Raw genomic sequence first — 27,510 nt, 5'->3', positions numbered from 1 at the left:
TTCTATGTATATATCCAAAACAACTGAAAACATATGTCCACACAAATATCTGGACATGAATGTTCACGGCAGTATTATTCAAGCTAGCAAAGAAGTGGAAACATCACAAACGTTCATCAACTGCTTAAGAGAGAAACAAAATCTCATATATGGAATATTATTTGGCAGTAAGAAGAAACAAATTGCAGATATAAGCCACAACGTGCCAATCACAAAAAAACACATAATGTGTGATTTTCTTCAAGTGAAATGGTGAAAATAGGCAAATCCATAGAGATAGAAAGCAGATGAATGGTGGCCAGGGGCTGAAGAGAAGGAAAAGGATAAAATGGAAGTGACTGCTCATAGGTATGGGATTTCTTTTCAGGGTATTATAAAATTATACACAGATAATAGTTGCATGTTTGGGAATAGGACTAAAAACCACTAAATTTTACACATCAAAAGGTTTTATAAGAATTATATATCAAGAATAACTTAAAGCAGCATATTTCAGATTAAATTTTTGGTTTTGTATCATAAGTGGATATATGTGTTTTTTCTTCCTTGTTAATTTTTCCATTGGTTTAAGGAAAATAAATTGATCCATGTGACATTTCAGAATCTGTCACAGAAATAAGTTATATACTATTCATTTAACTTTCAATGCTATTACCGTACCCTACCATGGGTAGAGCATCTAAGGAACTGAAAAAGTATTAGTACAATTCACATGTCACACATCGATCCTGTGTCCCCGAGGACAATACACATAACTGAGAAAACAGGCAGTTATAGCTATCTTCCCATAACCAGGAAATGTGAATTATTTTAATCACTTGAACGGAATGATAACTGATGTGCCAAAAGGCTGGTGAAAATAACAGCAAAGTGACTTTTGTGTTAAGAGCTCAATCTTTTCAATGCTTTCAATGCTGGGCAAATTCAGAGTAATCAACTACTTGAAAACTACTTCTTTTTCAAAGAAAATTTTTCTTACCTGTCTCACAATTTGATTAGGGCACTTAATTAGTATCTGCATTGGCCACCAATCATCATCAGCCATGCGATCCAAAAACCACTGTAAGAAAATCATGTGATTTTAATATTCAACCAACAGCTGGGGATAAACACTACACAAGGATTTTAACTGACATTTGAATTATTTTAAGTTCTTACCAAAACAGATTTTTCAACTGGTAGAAAGTCTAAAATCTAAAATGCCTAAAGTCATAATCAAAGTCTTCTCAATACAGAATTCCATGGATGCCATTTACATTACAGTGTACAACCCACATGATAACAACTGGCAGTGCTTAACAAAGTGGAATACTATTTTCCTCTTAGACTTCTTAAATGTCACACTGTAGAATCTTTTGCTCCTATTAATAAGATAGGATCTGATGATTCACTTTTCCTCTGTTTAAAACCAATTTATGTTCTCTTGATAACACGAAACGTTTTACACTTACTTAGCTCAGACAATTTCCTATTAATTTCAAGATCTCTCTTAATCATATATTTAACTCCTTTACTGAACTGTACTGCTCATTAACGCATACACATAATTGCTGACAACTGTAGAGAATTTTAACTCCTTGAGAGAGTTCTAGGGGCCAATTCTTAGTGAAAAAACTGAAGTGACAACTTTATTAAAAAACAACAAAAACAAAACAAATTTATGACCTAATATAGCTTCAGCATCTACCAGTTTCTTAAAAATCATGAAGAGGAAGGGGAAATAGAGGAGTATGTCAAAGAATACCCAAAAGATGCAATAGGTCAAAACCAGCATGTGGAAAATCCTGCAGAACAAATGACAAAGTGGTACGGAGCGGGGAAAAAAGGTAACTACAGCTGCTCCTTGATATGGAGTCCCAGCATATACAAAAATCTGCAAATACTCAAGTTCCATAGCTGACCTTCTGTATCTGAGATTCCCCTGCATTCTCGGATTTAACTAACCACAGATTGTACAGTACTGTACATATCTACTGAAAAAAATCTATGTATGAAAGGACAAATAGTTCAAACCCCTGTTGTCCAAGGGTCAACTGTATTATAGGTGAAAAAAGATTTATAAGACAAAAGCAAAATGTGGAAAGGATTTTGTTTGAAGGCTAATTCAAACAAACCAACTGAAAAAAACTCAAAATCTCTCTAAAAACCTCTATATGAAAAAAATCTTCAACTAATCTCATTGTACACCATGCTGCTGTCTCCCATTTCTGGAAATTTATAAGACTTGCATTCCTAGAAAGATACATACCACTCTGCAAGACCATAAACATGATAATCAACAGTAAGACAATAATATGGCTAAGTGATTATTACCAGTGTGCATATTATCCTAAGGGATATGTTTCTCTTATAAGGCAATTCTGGAAAAGATAAAATAGGACATAAATTGATCTACTGGGACAGATTTTCCTATTTTCCTCAGGGGGTAAGAGATCTACTATTTTCCTCAGGAGGTAAGGGAGGTATGTATTTTTTTAGTATCTTCTGGTAACATGCAGAAGGAGTTAAGAAATACCTGGTGCAGTCCTAAATCTTCTACACTTTTTCCTTCTGATACATGACAGGGAGAACACAAGAACTTTTAAGTAACTTGAAAATCAATTATTTACTCAGTGTAATGAAGCTGATACATAATTATAAATTTCTCTTGGCTATCAAGTAATTTTAGGAATAATGAACACTGGGCTCTCTATGATTTATAATAGATAAAATAATTTTGCTGTAGCATCTAAGTTAAGAATAAAAGAAAACAAGAAAGTGAATTTTAAGCTATGCCTTTCTTTGTTGAATTATTCACCTCACCTCACAAGCTGCTTGACTATTATTAAACTGCTTGGTCAACAGTTCAATCCACTGAAGCATTGTGGGCTAAAAAAGAAAAAGAAGTCACTGGAGGTTTTAAGAGCTATCTGATAAATGACATAAATAGCACAAAAGTTTAAAAAATAAAATATGCACCTTTTCTTTTGAATGAATAAATGTCTCTAGGACAAAGGAAGTGCTTAACTGCAAGAAAGGACAAATTTAAGCAAAAAAGATTTAATTATTTTAAAGTCATCAATTTTTGAAGAGATTATCTAAGGTTATACATATATTACCTTTGCTGTCATTAAAGACACAGCTTTAGGATCTGGTAATGTACTGGGGATACAACTACACAACTGCCACATAAACCTAGAATTTGAAAATAACAGGTTAAAATTCTCAAGAAGTAAGACTTTTTTTAAATTGTGTAATAAAAGTTCTCTTATTAAAATCTACCAAACTTACCCAAAATATGTATGTTCAAAAATGTTTTTGTCTTGAAGAAACTGCATGTTATCATGCCAAATCCACTGAAGAAAAAAATGTTAACATAAGGTATCAGAAAGCATGTTTCATAACATTTTACCAATATTTTTATTAGACAAAATAAGCCTTGTTCTAGAAGGAACCAAAACAAAACAAAAAAATACATGCACTTAAAATTCATGTTGACTTTTTTCCAGGTAAATGGAATATGGAAGTAATCACTAAACCTGATCCAATTTATCATTACTTATCTGGCTAACTCAAGCCACCACACTGGTGGTGATAAAAATAAATTTTTTTTCTAAATTTATGAAATAAAATAAATAAATAAATTATTCTAAATTTATGAAAATTTTTGAAGTACAAACTCTGAAATTCCACCTGTCTGAAGAGATAACATATAATAAACAAAACTATGCTATGTTAATAACACAGGAAAATGATGGCAGGTTGATATTTTTATAAAGGTTTATGTTTAAAAATTGGAAAAAAAGTTATTCAGCTTCGTAGATCTAGTGAGAGGTAATTTCTTTGTTTACAATAATCATGAAAAAATATTTCTGACATCTGTCCTATACAATTGCTTTGCTGACTTTATTTTTTGTGTCTTTTCCCTTTCTGAATACCCTAAACATGATTTAAGTAACTGACAGTTCCATAAAATTACTTTTATCTGGAATAAATTTATGTTTTGACTATTGTAAGTTTTACTTATTTTTGGCTGTGCTGGGGTCTTCATCGCTGCACACGGGCTTTCTCTAATTGCAGAGGGTGGGACTATTCTTCCTTGAGGTGCACAGGCTTCTCATCGTGGTAGCTTCTCTTGTCGCAGAGCACAACTCTAGGGCAAGGGCTCAGTAGTTATGGTGCCCAGTTTAACTGTTTTGTGGCATGCGGGATCTTCCTGGGCCAGATCAAACCCGTGTCCCTTGCACTAGCAGGCGGGTTCTTAACCACTCTACCACCACAGGGAGGTCCCCTATATTTTGATTATAGGTATTACTCTCTTCATCCCTCTGAAGATTTGAAACCACCTCTACCTGCCTTCCCTGTCCACTACTGTAGTTTAGAATCAGGTCTTAAAATCGCTAATTAGGGCTCCTGCTCCATGTTATCAATATTTGGAAAAATCACAGACCTGATTTGGCCTGCTTCAGAGTTCTTGTTCCTCTAGCATTTCTAACCACTGCAGCTTTCTTACAGCCCCGGGGAGAGACTGACAGCATTTACCAATCCCAATGCAGTGCCTTTTCACAGCAACAGAGCCCCATTAAAGCTTCCTGCTTTTCCACAAGCTCAGCTCCTGTGTCATAATGTTTGTCACCCTTTACCCCACAAGAACTTAACTCTCAACCACCACTGCTTGGTCTTAGAGCCTGGTAGACCCTGGTTTCCACCAGGCTCAATGCTTTTCATTCTATTCCATTTTTGCCTGGAAAATTCCATGGCCAGAGGAGCCTGGCAGGCTATCGTCCAAGGCGTCGCAAAGAGTCAGACACAACTGAGCCAACTGGGCACAATTTCTGTCCTACAGAAATATTCATTTGGTTTTTTGATGGCCCTTTTTACGTTGTATCCATACAATGTATGTGGAGCCACTGAGTATGGCTAAGTACTAGATTACTGCACTACACTGATGAGAACATTCCCGGGTATTTTATACGTATCTGTCCAACTTCATCTTGGGCCATTCCTCCTGGCACTTATCAAACACCACAGTCACAGAGATCATCATTCAGCTTCTGAAACATGGCAATGAGCTCTACCCTACTTCAAGAGATTTATACATAATGTTCTGTTTGCCTGGAGAACTTACCACATGATTAATTCCTTACTGACTTTCAAGTCTCAGTGTAAGGTTAACTTAAAACATATCCAGATTACCTGCCCCCTCCAGCAATCCTGATCAACTCCATTCCATTTCTGAGCACTCTGCTTGTTCTATCCGTAACAATCACTACAATTTATGTTTGTTTACTTAATATATTTTATGGTTCTAAAATTGTCTATTTTCCCTTTGAGAAAGTCTGCTCCCAGCTCTATTTCAACTGAAGAAATCTAAAGGATTAGATTCTAGTTTATGCCTAAAATCTATGTTAATGTTAAATAATACAATAAAAATATTATATTTTATTTAATTTTTAGTAAAACATATATGTAGTCAAACATTTTAAATTAATAAGCTACAACAAAGATAGGAGAAAATGTTTGGTTTAGCTCTGCAACCAAAAATAATGCTGGGGTGTCCCTGGTGGTTCAGTAGTAAAGAATTCGCCTACCAATGCAGGAGACAGGGGTTCAATCCTTAAAGCAGGAAGATCCAACATGCTGCAGAGCAACTAAGCCCGTGTGCCACAACCACTGAGCCTGTGCCCTAGACCCTGGGAGCCACAATTACTGGGCCCGTATGCCACAACTACTGAAAGCCTGAATGCCCTAGAGCCTGTGCTCCAAAACAGAAGCACAATGAGAAGCCTAGAGAGTAGCCCCCACTCTCTGAAACTAGAGAAATGCTCACGTAGCAACAAACACCAAACAGATGAAAATATATAAATAAAATTATTATTTTTTAAAAGAGTAATGCGGTTCAGCTTATTTTTCTTTTTTTTTTTTTTTTTTTTTTATTTTTTTTTTATTTTTTTTTTTTTTTTTTTTTTCAGCTTATTTTTCTATTGTAGTAAAAGTCTGGGATTCTCTTTTGTCACAATGTAGATCAGGGGTCCTCAAAGAATGGCTTAGGGAGGGGAGGAGTGGGGAATGGGGATGGCATGTAGGTACAGTGACCGTCATAGGGTGTCTGTAAAATTCAAACAACTTTATATAAGCAGCTCATGCAGCTCAATACCAGAAAAATAAATGACCCAATCAAAAAATGAGCCAAAGAACTAAACAGACATTTCTCCAAAGAAGACATACAGATGGCTAACAAAGACATGAAAAGATGCTCAGCATCATTCATTATCAGAGAAAAGCAAATCAAAACCACAATGAGGTACCATCTCGTGCAGGTCAGAATGGCTGCCACCAAAAAGTCTACAAACAATAAATGCTGGAGAGGGTGTGGAGAAAAGGGAACCCTCTTACACTGTTGGTGGGAATGCAAACTAGTACAGCCACTATGGAGAACAGTGTGGAGATTTCTTAAAAAACTGGAAAAAGAACTGCCATATGACACAGCAATCCCACTGCTGGGCATACACACTGAGCAAAGCAGATCTGAAAGAGACACGTGCACCCCAATGTTCATCGCAGCACTGTTTACAATAGCCAGGACACGGAAAAACCTAGATGTCCATTGGCAGATGAATGGATATTACTCAGCTATAAAAAAGAACGCATTTGAACCAGTTCTAATAAGGTGGATGAAACTGGAGCCTATTATACACGGTGAAGTAAGAAAGAGAAGCACCAATACAGTATACTAAAGCATATATATGGAATTTAGAAAGATGGTAACAACAACACTATATGCAAGACAACAAAAGAGACACAGATGTAAAGAACAGACTTTTGGACTCTGGGAGAAGGCAAGAGTGGTATGATCTGAGAGAATACCACTGAAACATGTATATTACCATATGTGAAATAGACAACCAGTCCAAGTTTGATGCATGAAAAGGGGCATTTAAAGCCAGTGCACTGGGACAACCCAGAGGGATGGGGAGGGAGCAGGGTTCAGGAGAGGGGGACACATGTACACCCATGGCTGATTCATATCAGTGTATGGCAAAAACCACCACCACAATATTGCAAAGTAATTAGCCTCCAATTAAATTTTTTAAAAAAGGATTCAAACAATTTTATTAGTTTAACTAGTGTTAAACTAATAAAAAAAACTAAACTAAAATGTTATCAGCCTTAAAAAAAAAAAAAAACCACCTCATTCTCTTCTGAGTGTACAATGGAGTTTTCCAGAGGCTCAATGATGAATGAGATCACAAGAAACCAAATGCAGAAGCTGTTATGAGACTCCCGCTGTTTTCCATTAAATCAGGTATTAAGAGAGATTTGTAAAAACAAAAAAAAAGGCAAAACAGGGCCACTTTCCTCACTGAACTGTTTTGTTCTGAAGGACATTTAAAAAAAATTATTTATACCAGCATGTCATGGGTTATTTTTTAAAATAAATTTTTAAAATTTGCTTTAATTTTAATATGGTAAATATTGATACATATAACCACATAAAAATGAATAGTTAAAACTCTAAGGTTTTCAATATTAAGAATATAAAGAAGTCTTGAGACTAGGAAGCTTGAGATGTAAATAAGCAATATTCAGTTGACCCTTGTTGTGCTGTGTGGCATGCGAGACCTTGGTTCCTATACCACAGATCAAATTCCCTGCAGTGGGAGGGCAGCGTCTTAACCTCTAGACCACCAGAGAAGTCCCTACAGCTGACCGACCCTTGAACAATGAGGGAGTCAGGATTGCCAAAGTCCTGCATTAAATATCTGTATATAACTTTTCTCTCCAAAATTTAACTACTGACAGCCTACTTGTGTTGACTGGAAGTCTTTGGACTGAGAGCATAAACAGTTGATTAATACATATTGTGTATGTGTTATATACTGTATTCTTACAACAAAATAAGCTATAGAAAATATATTTACAGTACTGTATTATATTCATCTATAGTGGTATGTTTACGTTGTCTGCTTACGAGATGAACTCTCAATACCTGCATCAACAGTTTTTGGGTTTTTTTTTTAAATATATATCTACTTGACTGCACTTGGTCTTAGCTGTGGCAGGCAAAGTCTTTGATCTCGGCTGTAGCATGTGGGATGTTTAGTTCTGGCATGCAGCATCTTTTTTAGTTGCAGCATGTAAGATCCAGGTCCCTGATCAAAGATCGAACATGGCCCTCTGCATTGGGAGCTTGGAGTCTTAATCACTGGACCATCAAGGAAGTCCCCTCAATAGTCTTATACAAAACACTGTAGATATTATATGTATTGTGAAAACTACACATCAAACATGAAAAGAGAATGTGAAAAATAAATTCATATTTATTTATACATCCTGCATTTATTGAAAAGAAAAAAAAACAACACACATATAAGTAGAACCTTGCAGTTCAAGCCTGTGCTGTTCATATGTCAACTGTACATCATTAAGATTTTATTTAAAATTTTACTTTACTTTAATAAGTGGGTTGACTATCATAAAATATTGTTAGGGCCTCATCTAGCACATAGTCTACATTTACCTGAATACCTTGGGAACACAAAGTCTTGCACATAATGATGATGATAATCTGTAATAATTTTGCTATTATGATAGAAGTTGAAATAAATTTTTGTATAAACAGGTGAGTTTCATAGTTTGATTTCTAGTTCTGATGGTAAACCCAATTAAGGGGTTTGGGAGAAAGTAATATTCTTGGCACTGCATCAGAAAATTATAGGTAGGCAAGATACCATTAAGAATGGGGCACAAAATCTCCTCAGCTTTAAGACTTGACCAAAACAGTGCAAAATACCAGTCATTCAAACAATGAAAGTTTAATTGTCTTGATGGAAGATTACATGTTTACCAGGTAAACCTTCCTGCAGATTTACATTCTGTACTTTTGGCTGAGTCAGCTTATAACACTGATATAACATACTCAGCATGAATATTTTTTATAAATCCCTAACAATATCACTTAATATATTATTAAATGAAGAGAGCTTCATTACTACAAATGAGACACATTTTAAAATATATATATACAAACATTTTAAATGCATTTAAAATACACTTGTGTATAACATGAAGCATAAGAAAAGGAATACTCCCAGTCCTATCACCCAATCCAAATGTATCACCGATCATACAAGTTAATTGTGAGCTTGCACTAATTCCACAAACCTTTTACCTCTCTTTTCTTCAGTGTTACTAATAATTGTTTTCCACTCCCTTTAATCTCATTCACTTTATGTTCACCTGTCATATGTCAGTATTACCAAGACTATTTGTAAAATAAATAGTGTTACAGTCTACTTTGGATTACAGATACTAATGATGTTTGAGCCTGCTTTTATATTATAGAATACTTGCATAAATACTTAACATGCTTTTAAATTGTTGCTAAACTTAAATTAACTCATACCTCTAGCAATTCGGATGAAACATCAAATTTGTACTCTTTGCCACTTTCTTCCTCTGGTTCCATGCGTTTGTAAAACAGCATATATGCACTGTGGGTCTTCAAGAGGGAAAAAATAGTATATTTTCATTTTGACATAGTTTAACTATACAAGTAGATAATATGGGAGTCAGAAAACAATGTAAAATATATGAAAGAAATGGTTACCTTTTCAAAGGAGAAATCCATAAACTTATCTGTAACAGAATCATAGGTCTTGGTCTGTATAAAACAATGAAAGTTTTCCTTCTTTAAGAAATGGGTACACTCAGCTGTATTTATATACAAAATATTTTACTAACAGATATTTAAAACTTTATAGTAATTTTGTAAACAGTTCTCAAATAGCATTATCGCATAAAAATCTTTGACAGAAATTTTTGGCAAAGAAAAGATCAAAATATTTTTAAGGTACTTTACCTCCAATATATAAAGTTTAATAAAATGGATTGCAATCTGAAAAACTACCTTTTAAGAGGAAGGTTTTGCAAAGTTTGTTTTCTTTTTAATCTTTTTTAAGGAACTATTCTAGGAATAACACCTAGAGATGCATAGGTTTAGCTATGCCTTCAATGGTAACACATTATTTACTTCCTTCTTCTACTCATTTTCGAAGTGTTAAGAATTTGTCTACTTCTTTTCAATTCAGAATAGTACATAAGAACATCAAAGAGTAATAAGAAAGCCTTTTCATTAAAATCCAGAATGGCAACCAGTTATTCACAATAAACATAGTTACTAAAGGAAAATATAACTTTATCTGGGCTTATCTGTGAAATATAAATTACTTTTTAATATCTGATTTAGAGAATCAACAGGGAAAATTTTAAATTTTCAGAAAATTGCTACCAGGGTAAAATGCATATGAAGAAGTGAAATTATTTTAAGACTACTCAAAGCTGTCTTTTTTACATCTTAACTGTTAATTACGTAACAGATAACCCTTTTCTATCCTGTCACTAGTAGTGTTAGTAATAACAGCTGCTACTGTTACAGAAAGCACCAAGGAACGATCTTTAAAGTTCAGCTTAAGCCAACTTCCTGGTCAAAGAATTCTCATAGTTAGTCAATAAAGAGCAATTTCTTCCTGCTCTAATCCCAAAGCATTTAAGTAAACAACTTATTCAATAATGTCTTGTGTCAGTGTAATTCAACTCTTATACTTTTATTTTTCAATTGTAAGTCAACCTTCTTAATCAGTTGAAGAAATCTTTAAAAACCACGACAATATTGTAAAGTAATTAGCCTCCAACTAATAAAAATAAATGAAAAAAAAAAGTAAAAATATATATATATATTTTTTAAAAACTGCCATGTCTGGTATCTGCTCCAAACTTAGTAACTATACTAAACAAATAACAAATTTTAGATTTAATTAGGAACTAAAGGAAAGTTAAATGACTGTTTTTGGGTTTTATGATACTGTAAAGTATTTGGAAAGTCACAAACCACTTAAAAATTTTTGAGTAAAACTTACCGTCATCTCTCCACCAAAACATTCAGAGGCAAGTTGAGCAGAATCAAAAGGTTTTACCTCAGCATCATTAAAAAGATACCTAAAGCAGAGCATATATGTATTGATCAAGTATATATGTACTATATATAAATATATGTATATATGACTGGTTCAAAATTGGGAAAGGAGTATGACAAGGCTGTCTATTGTCAACCTGTTTATTTAACTTGTATGCATAGCACATCACGTAAAATGTTGGGCTGGATGAATCACAAGCTGAAATCAAGATTGCTGGGAGAAATATCAACAACCTCAGATATGCTGATGATACCAAACTTATGGCAGAAAATGAAGAGGAATTAAAGAACCTCTTGATGACAGTGGAAGAGGAGAGTGAAAAAGCTGGCTTAAAACTCAACATTCAAAAACCTAAGATTATGGTATCTGGTCCCATCACTTCCTGGCAAACAGAAGGGTAAAAAGTGGAAAAAAACATTTTATTTTCTTGGGCTCCAAAATCACTGCAGATAGTGACTGCAGCCATGAACTTAGAAGATATCTGCTTCTTAGCAGGAAAGCTATGACAAACCTAGACAGTGTATTAAAAAGAAAAGAAGGAAATCAACCCTGAATATTCATTGCAAGGACTAATGGTGAAGCACCAATACTTCAGTCACCTGATGAGAAGAGTCGATTCATTGGAAAAGACCCTGATGCTTGAAAAAATTGAAGGCAAAAGGAAAAGAGGACGACGGCAGAGAATGAGGTGGTTAGATAGCATCACCAACCCAAAGGACATGCATAAATTTGAGCAAACTCTGGGAGCAGTGATGGACAGAGAAGCCTGGCATGCTACAGTTCATGGGACATGACTTAGTGACTAAACAATATGTACTTTATCTGTGTTGTGCCTATTTTTTAAATAATTAGATTACATTCTAATATATCACAAATATTGATCAAACATTAATACATAATTGATTCTAACTAAGCTCTTGTTTTGACAATTTTAATCCACTAGAAATTGGGAATATAGTTTCACAACATAGTCATAATCACCTTAAAATCTCATAGGTCTATTTATAGTCTAGGAGTAACAAAAGAGTTCATACAAGCAAGGAATGAAAAGTCTGTATAAATATAACATGTAAAGCTATTGGACAGAAAATATTAAGAGCCTGGAAAACTTACAAAGATAAAGGTACCATTTCAAAATTTATATTCAAATGGACCAGAAAAAGTAAAAGATACCATAGACATGATGGCTTAAAGAGAAACAGTTGAACAAAACTATTCTGCTAAAAAAGTGAAGATGCTCAGTTGTGTGCGACTGTTTGTAATCCCATGCACTGTAGCGTACCAGGTTCCTCCATCCATGCAATTTTCCAGGCAAGAGTTCTGCTAAGCACAGATCAACTTACCAATGTACACTTTGTTCAAAGCAATATCCCCAACACTTAGAACAATGCCTAGAACAGCAACAGCCTCTACATATGATAATTTACCCAACAACATTTGAAGGCCAAAAACCAGCTATTAAGGACTGATTGAATGACATCCAGCCATTAACTTGATAAAAGGTGATAAAATAGAATGTGCTTAGAGGGGGAAAGTAAAGTGAAGAAAATGGAGTATGCAGGTAATTTCTAACTGCATATATATATATGCAGGAATATATAAGGACTTTGTGGCCATCCTATAGTGAACACAGGTAAGATTCAGAAGGTTCAATGTTGTCTATGAATCTTAAGCTGTGTGCAAAACTCTTGAGGGTCTTCAATTTTCTTGAGTAAGCATTTATCAAGTTCTCAAAAAAGTGTGGAAATCTATAAAGCTTAAGAACAATGGATTCATGTTATCTTTTGAAAGCTGCTTTCATTTAAACATTTTATGTGCCTCCTTTCCAGACATAGATAAAGTTTAGAAAACAAAAATCTGAAAACATATCTCAGGAAAAAACCTATCAAACTTATACTTTAAAAACAGAAAAAGATTTTTTTAAAAATCCCAAGAAAAAAATATTTAAAACTCACCATTTATTGTTTTTATAAGCATGTGGGTTGACTATATCTCTAATGAAGCTGTAATAGTGTCCACCGTCTGCTGTTCCTGTATGTACAGTCACTCCTATCAAGTCATACTCATAGCTCTCCGTGTCTTTTGAATGATCACTGACTTCCTTAAAACCTGAAATGATTTACATAAAATGGCAATAATTTTGAAAACAGCACACAGTGACATCTTAGAATCACTTGATAGACTATACTTCATGCACAGAAATAGGCACAGATACTTTATATATTCAAACAGGCACAAAACAACTTTATTTGCTGTCACTATTTATAGCCTACAATTTTAAGGAACTTTTATACACATTACTGGAAAAACAACCACGATGTTAGTGCATAACTAGGGACAATCTCAAACAACAAGTAAATGTAAAATATGTTTTTTTCCCCCCTTTGGTTTAACCTGGCTATTCCTTTTGAAATAGATAAACTTGAATGAAACAGTGTATATTATCTTTACTAGGAATAGGCAAACACAAGATCTGAAAGATATTAACGTATTTATGCCTATTAGTCTCATGTGAAGGAAAATGAAGCACTGTACTGGTAGCGTGCTTCCAACTGTTTTATCAATTAATAAAAAACACTATGTATTAGAAGCTTTATGTACAAAGAAATAAAATAAACCATACTTCCAACCATAGAGATTTCAATTTGAAAGGCTATTATAATAGATACTAAGGAAAAAACTCCAGAAGATGTATGGTTTACGATCTGTATTTCCACCATCAAAAGAAAGAAAGGTATAATTAAAAGCAAGTAAGAAAGAGCAGATTTGTTTCACCTGAGTGCACAGTCTAACATGAAAAGTGAAGCAACAATTAGCTGAAGAGGAAGAAATGGCTGACAGTGTCAAAGCAATGGCTGAGGAGTTTGGGTATACTAGGATCTGATTCTGCAACCTAATAAACTCCTTTATCTTGGCATTTTTGTTATTTTCCCACATGGTGGCATCATGAAAAATGCAGTCAAGCACAGTTACTATGCAGTCTTGCTTTACAAATGGTTTGAAAGCGTTCTGAAAAGTAGGACATATATATACAATGTCAACTTCTTAACTCTGTATTTTCAAACTTACCTCTTTTCGGCCACTCCCTGAAATTCCTAAACTGTACTCAACTTTATTACAAAGTTCCCTCCCTTAACCCTGTATCCCTTCATAGTTACAATCACCATCCTCTCTTTTCAAAAAGATATGTTATTCTCTTGAAATAACAGCGCTCATTCATTGCTTGTATCTCTCATTTCCCGTTTAGTGAAGAGAAAAACATTCATTGGATGCTCATTAAGTGCCCGGCAATACAGTATAAAGATTAAAATATGGTTCTTTTTCCTAAATTTTATAATATGGTGGCTCTTCAAATCTCAAGAATTTAAATCTGTATAACTTTCTATACAAACAAAATACCACCAGGCCTCTTATGTAAAACAGAATTTCTCTCTGCCAAAGAATGGAAAAGGTAAGGGCTAAACCAGTTCTGCTTTCTTCTCTCTCCTCATCTATTCCCATTCCTCATCATGGTTCTTAGGCCATGTACACGGATGTTTAAAAATCACTGGTCTTATGGAAAGAACAGCAATTTGTAGGTAACTCAAGAGCTATTTTAAATTCACTGCAAACTGCCTTCCTACCACAATACCCATATTAAATTGCTGTGATAACCAAAGATCTTCAACATGTTCAACCACCCTTGTGGTCTTACTGGAACTGTTCCTTTTCTTCAGCATTCAATACTTCTGACCACATTCCCTCTTTCTTGAGCTCTTGAAGTATTGATCCCACTATTCACCTAACTGATCAAGCAGAAACCTTTCTCAACTTTTCCTTCCTCTAGGAATAGAATGACTAAACTATAAGCTACAGAGGGGCAGACACCTTCTTCTTTGTTGTCATTATATTCTCATTATTATGATAGCAAGCTAAATAGTGGACAGATGTTCAGGAACTTTATTTCATTTTTTCACTCAGTCATTGAGTTTTATTAACTCTATACTGCCATACACTTCCCTCCTACCTACTAGTCGCTTCTATTCCCAGACTTTGCCTTATAGCCTCCCCACACTCCTTTTATTCAGTCCCTAATCCATTTCTATTACTATAGTTAGAATAACTTTCTCAAGATCTCACCTGGTTTTCTTGGTTTCCTGCTTTTAATGTTCCAATAGCTTCACATTGAAATAAAGATCAAAATCATTAACTTGGCCTACAAAAGATTAATCTGACTGCCACTCTTTTGCCTATTTCACCAACCCCCTAACTAACCCCCCACCCTCCAACAAGATTATTCGCTCCTCTCAATCTAGCTTTTGATACTCAGGCTCTGCTTAAATGTCACCTTCTCTTAAAAGCAACCCTGTGATTCCCCTCAACCAATTTGACAACACTTCATGTTAATAATTCCCTGTTTCAAATATGCCATGCCCAATAGACTTAAGCTCTTCAAGACCAGGAACCATGTTTATCTCATTCACTATTGTGTCCCCAATGCCTAGAAAAGTATCTGCAACACAGTCCTAGTAGATACAAAATGTTTATTGGCCAACTGTCTGAATATACCATATTGTCTTTAGAAACATTTTTCTAAGATTCAATTTAATTTTCTTAAATGTATATTTAATTACAATGTTGTAATTAGGATTATATTGTCATGGTGATTTATAGTAAACATAGGCAAGAGAAAGAAATTTTGCATTACCTTCTTTCCTGTCACTCTTTTCCATAAGGAAATCTTCTGTATAGGGTGTCATATCCAAACGTAATGGGAAGGAAAAGTGTGTATTCACTTTTTCTTTCATCATTGTGACCATATTAAATGTGTACCTCATAGTATTGAAACTCAGAATCCGAGGCAATTTCTTAAAACATGCTCTGAAAGACAAAAACAAAAGTTGTTAAAAATTATCTTTCAAAAGTATTCTAGCTATTATCGATTACATTTATACTACATTTATTTCCATATTCTATTCAGAGTAATAATAGTACTCTGAATCATGCTCTCATTAAATCTATTAATCTATCCCCTTCTTATGAGATTTTCTATTCTGAAACAACTTCCCCACGTCTAGATAGGAAAAACAAATGAAAAACTACAGCAGACTGTAGAATATGCCATGATGAGGATGGGAGAGCAAAGCACAGTCTTCTGAGTTAGATAAGATTATTTGGGAACCATTAGCATATCAGTAGAGAGTGGCATGGTAGTAGATAAAATTTTTTAGCAAAGAATGAGTAAACTGAGAAAACCAGTGCTTGAAGACAGAACAGAGTATGATCAGTTGAACACTTACTATGTTATTACAGACATCTAGTAGTATGATAAGAGTACAAAAGGACTGAATAATACTTTTCTTGGGAGATAATTTGACAATATTTAAAAAACACAGTAGAATCATATTAGCCAAATTAAAGGAATGATTCAAAAGGAAAGTTATCAAGAACAATAGATTTATTCAATAAGCTTATTCCAAACTTAATGAATAAATAAGAGATTCTATAAGAATGGAACCTCTCAATTATCTTTCATGGACTCCTAATTACATTACTCCACAGTAATAAACTTTTGCCTGACTCCAGTCTGTTTTAACTCCTTAACTTCTGGCCTAACCTCTTGTCAGATGAGTTTGTCTTCTACATGTAACTGCCTGCACAGCTATGCTTTGAGTGTATTCATTTATAACTTTTCTCTTTTGCAACCAACTTGACTTCTGGAGACTGAGAAAAAGAATACCATTCTTTTCAAGTGCATATATATCTGGGAAAAGTCTTCTATTAAGCAATTTGAAAAGAAAGCTTTTCATTCACTGTCTTCAAAAATGCTCAGATCTATTTCATGTAGAAAACTCCTCTGCTTGATTTCAAAGTTCTTTCTAAAGTCCATCTTTCTTTCTGTTTCTTACTGCCAAACTTCTAAAATGATGATCTATACTTTGTGTCATGTTCTCTGATGACTCTGCTTCTATTGCTACAACCTGACAGAAACATCACTAAACTATCTTTGTGAAAATTTTAATGATTTTATTTAGCTGTTATTTTTTCCTTATCTCTGCGGACTATGTCAATTGAATGAATACCTTCTTGAAATTCTCTTCCCCAGATTCTGGGTTACCATAATATCCTGATTCTTTTCCCTTCCTGACTTTCATTCTGTCACTTTTTCCTCTTTATTTTTAGGTTGGCAAAGATCTGAGTTCTTTGCAACAGTTATGTTCTTTCTCAGGCAAATGTTCTGATGGCTTCAATCAACTATGCAGATAATCCTCAAATCCAGATGTTAATCATTTGGTGTCACTGTGTATTAGCAATCTTATTTTCTATTACCATAAATGCAAATCCTCTACTTAAGGCAAGGTGGTCAAATCCCAGACTTTTAGTACTTATAAGGCCATTACTATTTCTCTGCCTTTGTTCCTAGTAATGAACTACATAATCTTTCAATCTAATTTCTATTCAGTGTTCAAGGGTAGGATTGAAACATTTTTACCAAAACTACTCTCTGTCCTAAACCAACCATCTCGTGGCTGGCTCTACAGAAAAAAATCTCACTTTAGAAGTTCAGAGAAAATCTTCAGCTCATGAGTAGATTCTTTATCATGTTCCACTGAGTGCATGGGAAAGGACTAAGCAATCATACACACCTTGTTAAATATCTGATTAATAAAAGAAAAATTAAGAGTGCTTGAATGTTTACTTGAATAACTGAACAAAAATTTGCTGTGTAAGAATGAGCTCCAAGCAGCTGATTATATCATGTAATCATGTAATTTTCATAAAAGTATAACATTAATTTATCCTAAGTTTGTGTTTTACTTCTATTTGATGATTTATCAAAATGACAAAAATTAGGTTTCAAAAAAGCATACCTTTTTTCAGCTCGTACTTTCTTCCCACAATGAGAACAAGTATACATGTTGTCACCTTCTAAAGTATCTTTAATAGTAACTTCATCAAGAGATTCCTGTTTACACATTTAAGAGTTTCATATTATTATTTGCAATATGCAAAAAACACAAGAAGAATTCATTACAATTTGGACAGAATGCACAGAGGAAAACAAAGTTTTTATTTTTAAAAATGAACTCTTAACTTTAGTAAAAAATTGACAAGGTGCTCTGAATCTTACTAAATATTTTTAAAACTCGACTATTTAAATTCTGATTAGGAAAAATCAGTTCTGTGGTCTACCTTTAATTCTTATTTGAGTAACATCACAAGAAGAAAATAGGTGAAAACATGAAAATTTTCTCCCCAAAGTAACAAACAGAAGCCTGCTCTCTCTACATATATAAAAATATATATGTGTGTGTGTGTGTGTGTGTGTGTGTGTATACACAAACAGTTGAAAAGCAGGAAAAATATTTAAAAATATATACATTACTCACATAAATATTCTTCATATCAGCCACCTGGCACCTCACAGTATAAAACTCTTCAGCAGTCTGACTAACATGTTCACAATCCTAGTCAATCAATAGCCAAAAATTGGTAAAATTCTCATAATAAGCTAAAACATACATAAAAATTTTCAAAAAGCAAAAAACAGGAAGAATACTTACCAAGGACACAACATTGTTTGTAATTACACCTCCAAACAAACTTTTGACAGTATTTTTCTTAAAAAAAAAAAAAAAAAAAAAATACAAACAAAATTCAGTAATTTAAAACTGAGCAAATCTCTAAACATTTCAAAGGAGCATTACAGTACTAACCAGTTCTGGAGACATTTCTTCAATTTTAGTAATCAGATCAGTAAAAAACTCTGTCATATCTTTCTGCTCCCCAGTGTTCAAAGGCTGCTTGTCCATGGTGTATGTTTTACAGAAAGGTCTAGGATTATATGCCTTGCATTCACTCTCCTGTGAAAGAAAAGGGTTTCTGTGTAAGGAGGAGGATTATCAAGCAATCAAATAAATGTACCTCTCAAACAACAATAAAAAAAGTATCACAAGGTTCTTGAATAAACAACAATAAAACAGGTAAATAAAATCTTTGTAAATTTACAAAGAAAGAACTATATACTCCAGTTTTTGTTTGATTCTCACTCTAGTATTCATGGACTTCCCTGGTGACTCAGCAGTAAAGAATCCACCTGCAAAGCAGGAGACCTGGGTTCAATCCCTGGGTTGGGAAGATCCCCTGGAGGAAGGCATGGCAACCCACTCCAGTATTCTTGGCCTGGGAAATCCCATGGACAGAGGAGCCTGGCAGGCTACTGTCCAAGGGGTCTTGAAGAGTCAGACACAACTGAGCGACTAAGCACAGCACATGGCATTTTCAGTTTAATAGTCTTGGTGCCAGAAGTTGCTTAAAGTACCATAAGCTAAGAAATTTTCATTTTTTGTAAGTCTAGGAATTTCCAGGAAGGAATTTGGGATGCAGACTTGTATTGTGAAGCATAAAATCAAAGCCTTTACAGGGTGAATAAACTTTCCTGTCTGAACTTTGGTTTAGTAGTGGTTTAAAACAGCAGTAATACTCAAAGCCTGCATCTGTGACTCTTTCTAATTCAATAAAATTCTCCCACAGCAGAATAGAAATCAATAAACGTGACTTCAGCAAGCCTATCAACAATTGATGTTTGTCAAGAGAGGGGAAAAAAAGGAAGTATTTTCCTCTGGTAAATCCCTATCATAGCACTTATGTCTTTGACCAAACAAGATAATGAATCAACAGAAGTTATCTTTTATTGTCTTATTTTCCTACAGCCCCCAAATTTGCTACGTAAAAGCTGTTTCTGCTTTTTCAAATTTCCACATCAATAATACAGCTCACTAATACTTAAAGAAATCAATTATGTAACTAATATCAGATGATTATTACTGTGTTACAAATAATCAACCAGATGTCATGTGGCAGCTTTTTACCCCAGGTAATAAATTGTGAAAACCATGATTTAAAAAAACAATAAATAGCAGTAAAACTGCTTTGTCAGTTCAAATAGCATGTTCCAACTCTGTTAAAAGATTATAAGTGGAATCAAGGGATAACTAACAAATTTTTTAATTTTGTTTCAAAAATCTCATTTACTGAGTTTTCATTAAGTCTCAGAAGATGAAATACACAGGAATAAATAAGATAAGACCTCTTTCCTCAAAATTCTATTAGGTGAGACAAGTAACTTTCAATACAAGTACTTGTATAACAAAAGTATGGTGACAAGGAGATACTCTGGAACTTGGTCACTCAGGGGACACCTTCTCAAGAAAACCAAGTTGCTTCCTGAAGGATGAGAAAGGGAAGAAAATGGAGAAGAGTGCTCGTGGAGGAGAGCTGCAGGCAGTAGGAGCAGCATGAATAACTGCACAAGTGAGGAAGCAAAAAGTGACGCACTGCTCTGGCTTCCAGTTACTACAGGGTGAGGCTGGATGTGGGCAGTGGTGGGGGGATATAAAAAAGGAGGTTGAAATAGAACTGCCATATGACCCAGCAATCCCACTTCTGGGCATACACACTGAGGAATCCAGATCTGAAAGAGACACGTGCACCCCAATGTTCATCGCAGCACTGTTTATAATAGCCAGGACATGGAAGCAACCTAGATGCCCATCAGCAGATGAATGGATAAGGAAGCTGTGGTACATATACACCGTGGAATATTACTCAGCCGTTAAAAAGAATTCATTTGAATCAGTTCTAATGAGATGGATGAAACTGGAGCCCATTATACAGAGTGAAGTAAGCCAGAAAGATAAAGAACATTACAGTATACTGACACATATATATGGAATTTAGAAAGATGGTAACAATAACCCTATATGCAAAACAGAAAAAGAGACACAGAAGTACAGAACAGACTTTTGAACTCTGTGGGAGAAGGTGAGGGTGGGATGTTTCGAAAGAACAGCATGTATATTATCTATGGTGAAACAGATCACCAGCCCAGGTGGGATGCATGAGTCAAGTGCTCGGGCCTGGTGGGCTGGGAAAACCCAGAGGAATCGGGTGGAGAGGGAGGTGAGAGGGGGGATTGGGATGGGGAATACGTGTAACTCTATGGCTGATTCATATCAATGTATGACAAAACTCACTGAAAAATAAGAAAGAAAGAAAAAAAAAAAAAAAAAAGGAGGTTGAAGGGAAGGGAATACGTGCCATCCTAGTTGGACCTGAACACTAAAATTAATTTCATAATAAAGAACCACTGAGGAATTTTAACTAGAGGAGTAGTATTTTAAGATTTGCTATTTTTTAACAATTAATTTTATAGTTTTACTGGCAGAAACTAAGAAAGACAAAGAAAAACCAGTCAGAAACTCCTAAGACTAAAGGGTGGGGGTGACCTTGTGATGAAAGATGGATCGGATATAATAAATTCTTCAAAGGATAAATTAACAAAAATGCAGATGACTGAAATATGACAGTTAAAATTCACTATGATAAAGAACATCAGCAACTGACAGTCAATTTGAAAAATCAGAGTATATTGTCACGCTAGACCAATACTCTTGAATTCCAATTAAAGTTTTCTTTGGTCAAAGGGTATATCTAACTAGTTTCCATATCTGATTCTCAAACATACCATTAAATATGTAAACATTTTTTGAAGCTCCAGAAGAGTGGTCTTATGCTTCATATCTTCAGAATACTGTAAATAAAGAAAAAACCTTCCATTAAAACATACTGATGATGATGGTAAATTAGATATTTTAGAAAAGAAAGCATTAAAATGTGCTCAACACTGTTTTCATTCTCTTAGCCACATGTAGGAAAAACACACAGTCTGTTTTCTTTAGCAATTTTAGCATTTTAAAAATTGAAGTATTTTGTTCATTATACAAATACAGCCATCATTATTATGTAAGGAAACTAAATAAGGAAATCTTAAAACTACTTTACTTATCAGTACTTATTTGGTTCAATGTTGGTTTACAAGTTGGCAATTTTGCAAGAACAGAAAAAATCTTTTCCAGGAACAAATCCACACATTAAAAAATACATTCATCTAGTCATACCTTCATTTTTTTTCTAGAACAGTAGATCCTTAACACTGCAGGGTAATACTGGCCAATTTCTTTGAAAATCCTCTAAATTTTCAAGTACGTTAACTGAGATTTAGGATTCTGGCTACACTCATTTACTGGAGACTTGGTTCAGAACACCAGCCTTATAGGAGCATCTCACATTCATGCTAGGGTACTTGTTAGATATACTCTATCTCGTTAAAATTTTAAAATAACCAATAAAGTAGTTAATATTCTCTTTACAAATTATTACCTGTCATAATTTTGAAGAAGCAGATGAATCTTGAAGACATTATGCTAAGTGAAATAAGTCAGTCACAAAAGGGCTAATATTGCATGATTCCACTTATGAGGTACTGAGAGTAGTTCAAATTCATAGAGACAGAAGTAGAACAGTGGTTGCAAGGGATATGGGTGAAAAAAGAATGGGGAGCAAAGTATTTAATGGATACAGAGTTTCACTTGGGGTAGGTGAAAATATTCTGGAGTTTGATGTGTTAATGATTACAGTGTGAAGATACCTAATACCACACAACTGTACACTTATAAATGGTTAATAGGATAAACTTTATACTGTGTATATTCAGCCACAATTAAAATACATGCAGTTCTCTTTAATCTTTCCGTGCAAATCTGAAAAGGAAATAATAAAAATGACATTTTCATGTAAATAACCAAGTGCTCATTTGACGAAAGCACTTTCCAAAATCATGTCAAATTTCTATTCTGTAAGAATTCCTTATGTAGAGACAAGTATAAATTTAGTTTTTATCCAAAATTACCATTTCTGACATTCATTCATAGTTAACACATGTGATTGTTCTTTCTGTTTCTACATACTAATTCTTGACAATGCTAATGGCTAAAAGGTGACTGTCAATATGAAGAAGATAAACTATAAAGTGTGGTTAAGTCATCTCCTAAAAAGAAAATCACTGAAAACACGCTTCTTTAATAAGTGGTTCTATAAAGTTATACAAATGGGGACAACCAAATTTAGTCACAAAACTTTACACATGCCTAATGAAATCAATTTCTAATTATAATCAGTTAGATGATAAAGACATCAATTTAACTAAAGCCAACAAAAAAAAAAAGAAACCCATTTGAGTATATTATAAATTTGGAGACTCTGAAGGACACCTTAAACATAGTAAGTATTCACTGAAGATATACAAAGAATTTCAGTACTTTGCGGTGGGGGGTGGGGTGGGGGTGGGAATGCAAAGACATCAAGATGACATGTGGAAGAAAACAAAAACTCAAGCATAAAGAAAGTCTGTCAAAAACTTATAAAAGCAGTCCAGAAGGCAAACTAAAAAACGGCCCATGGCAAACAAAGAATGAAAACTACAAAGAAAAAATTAAGAAAAATAACATAAAGTAGCGCTTACTCAAATAAACTAGGCCACAATCATATTTACCTTAGAATATTAAAAAAATAAAAAGTTCAGTGATTTTAATAATAATTTCCTACTTTGTTTTAGGCTTTGCTTATTTTCTATGTAAGTAAAATTTATATTTATTATTACTGAAAATACCGTGTTCATTCAATACACTGAGTGTGTATATTCCACAACTGTATTTTCCTTTGCTAAATAAATTATACTGTGGTGTTTGGAATAATCAATTGAAATACTAAAATAATTCAAATATATATGTTAGCTAGTAATATCCAATTTTGTCAATTTTAATTAAAATTATTTTCTCAAACAATATTTACTAAACTGAATCAGGATCTATCAACAAAGTTTTAAAATTCTGTTTTAAAGTTTTAACTTTTAAAGTACAGAAAACTGTACCTTAGCAGTGAAAACAGCCTGTCTTGCCTCAGGTATCATATAAAGTTGCTGAATAGTAGAAGCCAAGTAACAAGTAGCTCCGAGGTTAGTCAGCCCAACAAATCTACACTCAGCACGGACATCCTCATGAGGCCAGTAGTCCCATTTATAAGGTGCATGAGCTGCTGAAAAAAGGAGGGAGAAAAAGACATCCCCAAACAAACTATTAAACATAATGTATTCTGCTTTCACTAACAGCCACTACACCTGTTACTTATTTAATTCATATACATATTATTTAGTTTATATTACTAATTTAGTTCATATACATATTTAATTCACATACCTAAAATATTTGGTACATTTTAAACACACAGTAAAACTAACTCAGTCCTAAATATTCAAAAGACTGTCAGAACTTGACTTTACTTGACACTAAATTATTTAACCCAAAAATGCCAACGTATTTCACATACCTCTGAAAAAGTTTATCACAACTGTTGTTTTAAATTCAAAAATCAGTATTTCCTTTTTAACTTCATAGATCCTAGCATCGATAGTTTACAATGTTAAAACATATGAATGGTGAATTCTGTCTTTAAATCATGCCCTCCAAAATCTTATTTCCATCAACAAAATTGACAAAGATTAAAGGAAAAGAAGAATGCTTACACTGCATGTGTTGTGCCATAACCCAGTTATGTATTAATCTGTAGTTTTCAACAGATCCCTTTACCATCTCCACTAACAAGTCATAAGCAGCAGCTCTTGAAGAATGTGATTTGCACTTTGGTTGTTGTCTATCTTTTAGACTAGGCAACAAAAACAGGAGATTGAAGATATCTCTTAAAAATTCCTGGGGGGAAAAAAAGAAAGACCAAGTATATTATCCAAACTTGGAAATTAATGATATCCCAAATATAGTAAGTTCTATAGAAAAAACTGGACTATATGATAATCAAAAGTTTACTAAGACTGTTTTAAAACTTAAAGGAACATCACATACCATCATCTGAAAGTATTCCCAAACCTCATTTCTCTTAGAGAAAAGTAAAATGGAAGAAGGTGCTCAACTTTAGTTTTCTCTCCCTCCTAATACCTGATCATTTCGAGTCCCAACAACAGTATATTGTTTTCCACACCATTCAGTGATCAAACATTTTAACTTAGGACTCATTACTCCCTCTCTTGACTTTCTCTGTATTTACTTAATTTTCTCCTTATTTCACTCTAATAATTATAGTAGTAGTAGCACCAGCAGCAATTCACTCATAATGTGCACTTACAAATGCCAGATAGTATTCAGAAGCCTCAAAACAAACAAAGCACAAAAAAGGTTAGACCAGGAAGGTGCTATGGTCAGGAATTACAACGCCAAGCTCTTAACTTCAATAACAGTGAAGTTCAAACTGAGAAGCAAGGCTTAACCATGTAAAATACATCCTGCAGGTGTTTCTCCATAATCTGCCTGAGAAAGGGTCACTTTTCCCACCTGTTCTTTAATTGGTCCTTTCCTACCATTCCAAAGAAAGTTATCTCCCTCACCCATCTCAAGTAGTACAATGGTATACTGCTCTGGGGTATAAAACCTCCTGGGCACCTAAGTAGAAAAGAGGTAATATTGTTAAAGACTGAAACTGCTATCCTTAGAAAAGGCTGCATTTTAAGGTCGGCTCTTGGCTGTTGTCTGAACACTTGAATGCTGAATAGTTCCCTCCTCTGTTATAAAACTTTCCTGAAGTGATAAAAGTGGCCTACTATAGCTATCTGTATTTGGTTTATGCAGAATACTTGCTTTTCATCTGAGAGTCTGGAATTTCAGTAACTGTGGTCAGTTATGCAGGGTATTGTGTGCCTACATGACCCAACCCCTGATAAAACCCCTGAACTGCTTGGCTGAAGAGAGCATCCCAGGCAGACAGCACCTCAATGTCACAATCACTGCTGGGGGAATTAAGCACATCCTATGCAACTCCTCTAGAAGGGGACTCTTAGAAGGGCATACCAGGTTTCCACCACATCTGGCCCCATACTTTTTCTTTGCTGAATAACAGTTTAGTCATGAATACAATTACATGCTGAGTCCTCTGAGTCCTTCTAGTGAATCACCAAATCTGGGAGGGGCCTTGGGACCCTCTGACACAGGTACCAAATGAAGGACAATTTAGAATATTTTCCCATTAATGATCTCACGTCCTCCATCTCACTGTTGTCAAAGAGAGTACAGTGCATAGTTCCTGACTTGGCAAAGAAAACTAAGTCTGGCTAAGAAATATGGAAGGTGAACAGAGGCTTATTTTATATAGCTGATACACTGACAATGAGGTTATGTCTCATCTATTCTATAATTGAGAAGGAGAAGACTGTCTTGGAGACACAGAGTGGCATGTTCACATGAACTGGAAAATATAAATCACTCACTCAAACAGAAATAGAATTGGCTAGTAACTAGTTTAACAATGAACTATCTTTGATAGTTTAAATATAGAAACTAAAAAAGCTAAATATCCATAGCTTCAAAGTTTTGACAAAATATACTTAAGGCCTGTGATAAAAGTATTTTAATTAAAATATTAGGGTTGGTAAAACCATGCTGAAATGAGCAATACTTTTATTTTCCTCACTCTGAGTTTACCAGGAAAGCAGGTGACCTTAAGTCAAAGAGTAACACATACATTAACATGTGTTAATAGCTCAGTCATGTCTGACTCTTTGTGACCCCACGGACTGTAGCCCATCAGGCTTCTCAGTCCATGGAATTCTCCAGGCAAGAATACTGGAGTGGGCTGTCATTCCCTTCTCCAAGGATCTTCACAACCCAGGGATCATACCTGCATCTCCTACATTGCAAGCAACTTCTTTACCATCTAAAGCCCATATTAACAGTAGGAATGGAAGGAGTTTTAACCATGCTATTTCTCTGAACTTCTTCTGAATTATGTGTCAAAGATTATACGCTTTTTGATCTATCTAGATCAAAAATTATAATGTACCATTGTAACAGTACAGCCATTCCTGTACACTTCACAGAAAGAACCACCTCAAAAATTGTAATGTATCATTATAATGGTACAGCCATTTCGGTATACTTCACAGAAAGAAGAATCTCAAACAGATACCTGAGAGAATAGGTCTGAGTGTAATGTTTGACACGTAATTTAGAAGAAATTCGAAGAGTTAAATAACATTGTTAAAACTCCTTCCATTCCTACTGTAAACAACACGTAAACAAGGTTTCTCACAATTTGTATCTCTAGAAAAATAAAGTAGGAACAGAAAATCTACAAACAATAAGTTAACTTAAGGTGGCCTGCAACAAATTCATATACACAAATCCTTATTCTACATAAACAGCTAATTAGAAAACAAAATTGAAGAAGAGAGTCCATTTATGATACCTAAGAAAGAAAATTCTGAAGAATCTTAATTAAAAATTCCTAAAATTCAAATTCTAAATGACATTAAATTGGAAAACACAGAAAGACTGGTCTTCATAAATAAGACAAATACTGCTCTTATACAGGCAATTTACTATAATTTTAATATTTTCTATATCAAGCCATAAATTTAACACAACCCCAATTTGAAAAGTATCAGAATTTTAATTTTTCAAAGAATGAGACACACTGATTCTAAAGTTTGCTGTGGAAAAATAAACAACCAAGACAATTCTGAAAAGGACTAATAATGAAGATGGACAATCTCCATAAGACATTAGCTGAAAACTGTAACTCTACTTAATTAGAATACAACACTGGAGAATGAACAGATCCATAGATTGAAACAGAAAGACCAGAAACATACCCAAATGTACATGGCACTCTC

At 34.3% G+C, this 27,510-nt stretch overlaps 1 protein-coding gene across 3 annotated transcripts in view; it reads right to left on the bottom strand.

Moving 5' to 3' along the window:
• The window catches only part of USP34 (ubiquitin specific peptidase 34), a 225,087-nt gene that overhangs the window by 35,331 nt on the left and 162,246 nt on the right, over positions 1–27,510 (bottom strand). For all 3 annotated transcript variants that reach the window (XR_010662332.1, XM_065929087.1, XM_065929088.1), the window contains exons 42-58: positions 24,358–24,541; positions 23,707–23,867; positions 21,463–21,528; positions 18,653–18,799; positions 18,500–18,556; positions 18,326–18,403; positions 17,807–17,901; positions 15,643–15,815; positions 12,911–13,064; positions 10,899–10,977; positions 9,590–9,643; positions 9,386–9,481; positions 3,271–3,335; positions 3,099–3,174; positions 2,959–3,006; positions 2,803–2,868; positions 980–1,060 (exon numbers count right to left, since the gene is read on the bottom strand). Coding sequence is in view for 2 of the 3 variants with exons in the window: in XM_065929087.1 (XP_065785159.1) it covers positions 980–1,060; positions 2,803–2,868; positions 2,959–3,006; positions 3,099–3,174; positions 3,271–3,335; positions 9,386–9,481; positions 9,590–9,643; positions 10,899–10,977; positions 12,911–13,064; positions 15,643–15,815; positions 17,807–17,901; positions 18,326–18,403; positions 18,500–18,556; positions 18,653–18,799; positions 21,463–21,528; positions 23,707–23,867; positions 24,358–24,541 (1,680 nt within the window). In the remaining variant the exon portion in view is untranslated. The remainder of the gene's footprint in view (positions 1–979; positions 1,061–2,802; positions 2,869–2,958; positions 3,007–3,098; positions 3,175–3,270; positions 3,336–9,385; positions 9,482–9,589; positions 9,644–10,898; positions 10,978–12,910; positions 13,065–15,642; positions 15,816–17,806; positions 17,902–18,325; positions 18,404–18,499; positions 18,557–18,652; positions 18,800–21,462; positions 21,529–23,706; positions 23,868–24,357; positions 24,542–27,510) is intronic.

This window comes from Muntiacus reevesi, chromosome 3, assembly GCF_963930625.1.
Source record: "Muntiacus reevesi chromosome 3, mMunRee1.1, whole genome shotgun sequence".
NCBI classification, from domain to species: Eukaryota; Metazoa; Chordata; class Mammalia; order Artiodactyla; family Cervidae; genus Muntiacus; species Muntiacus reevesi.
The sequence above is the reverse complement of the archived record's forward strand: the minus strand, read 5'-3'. Positions and strand labels throughout refer to the sequence as shown.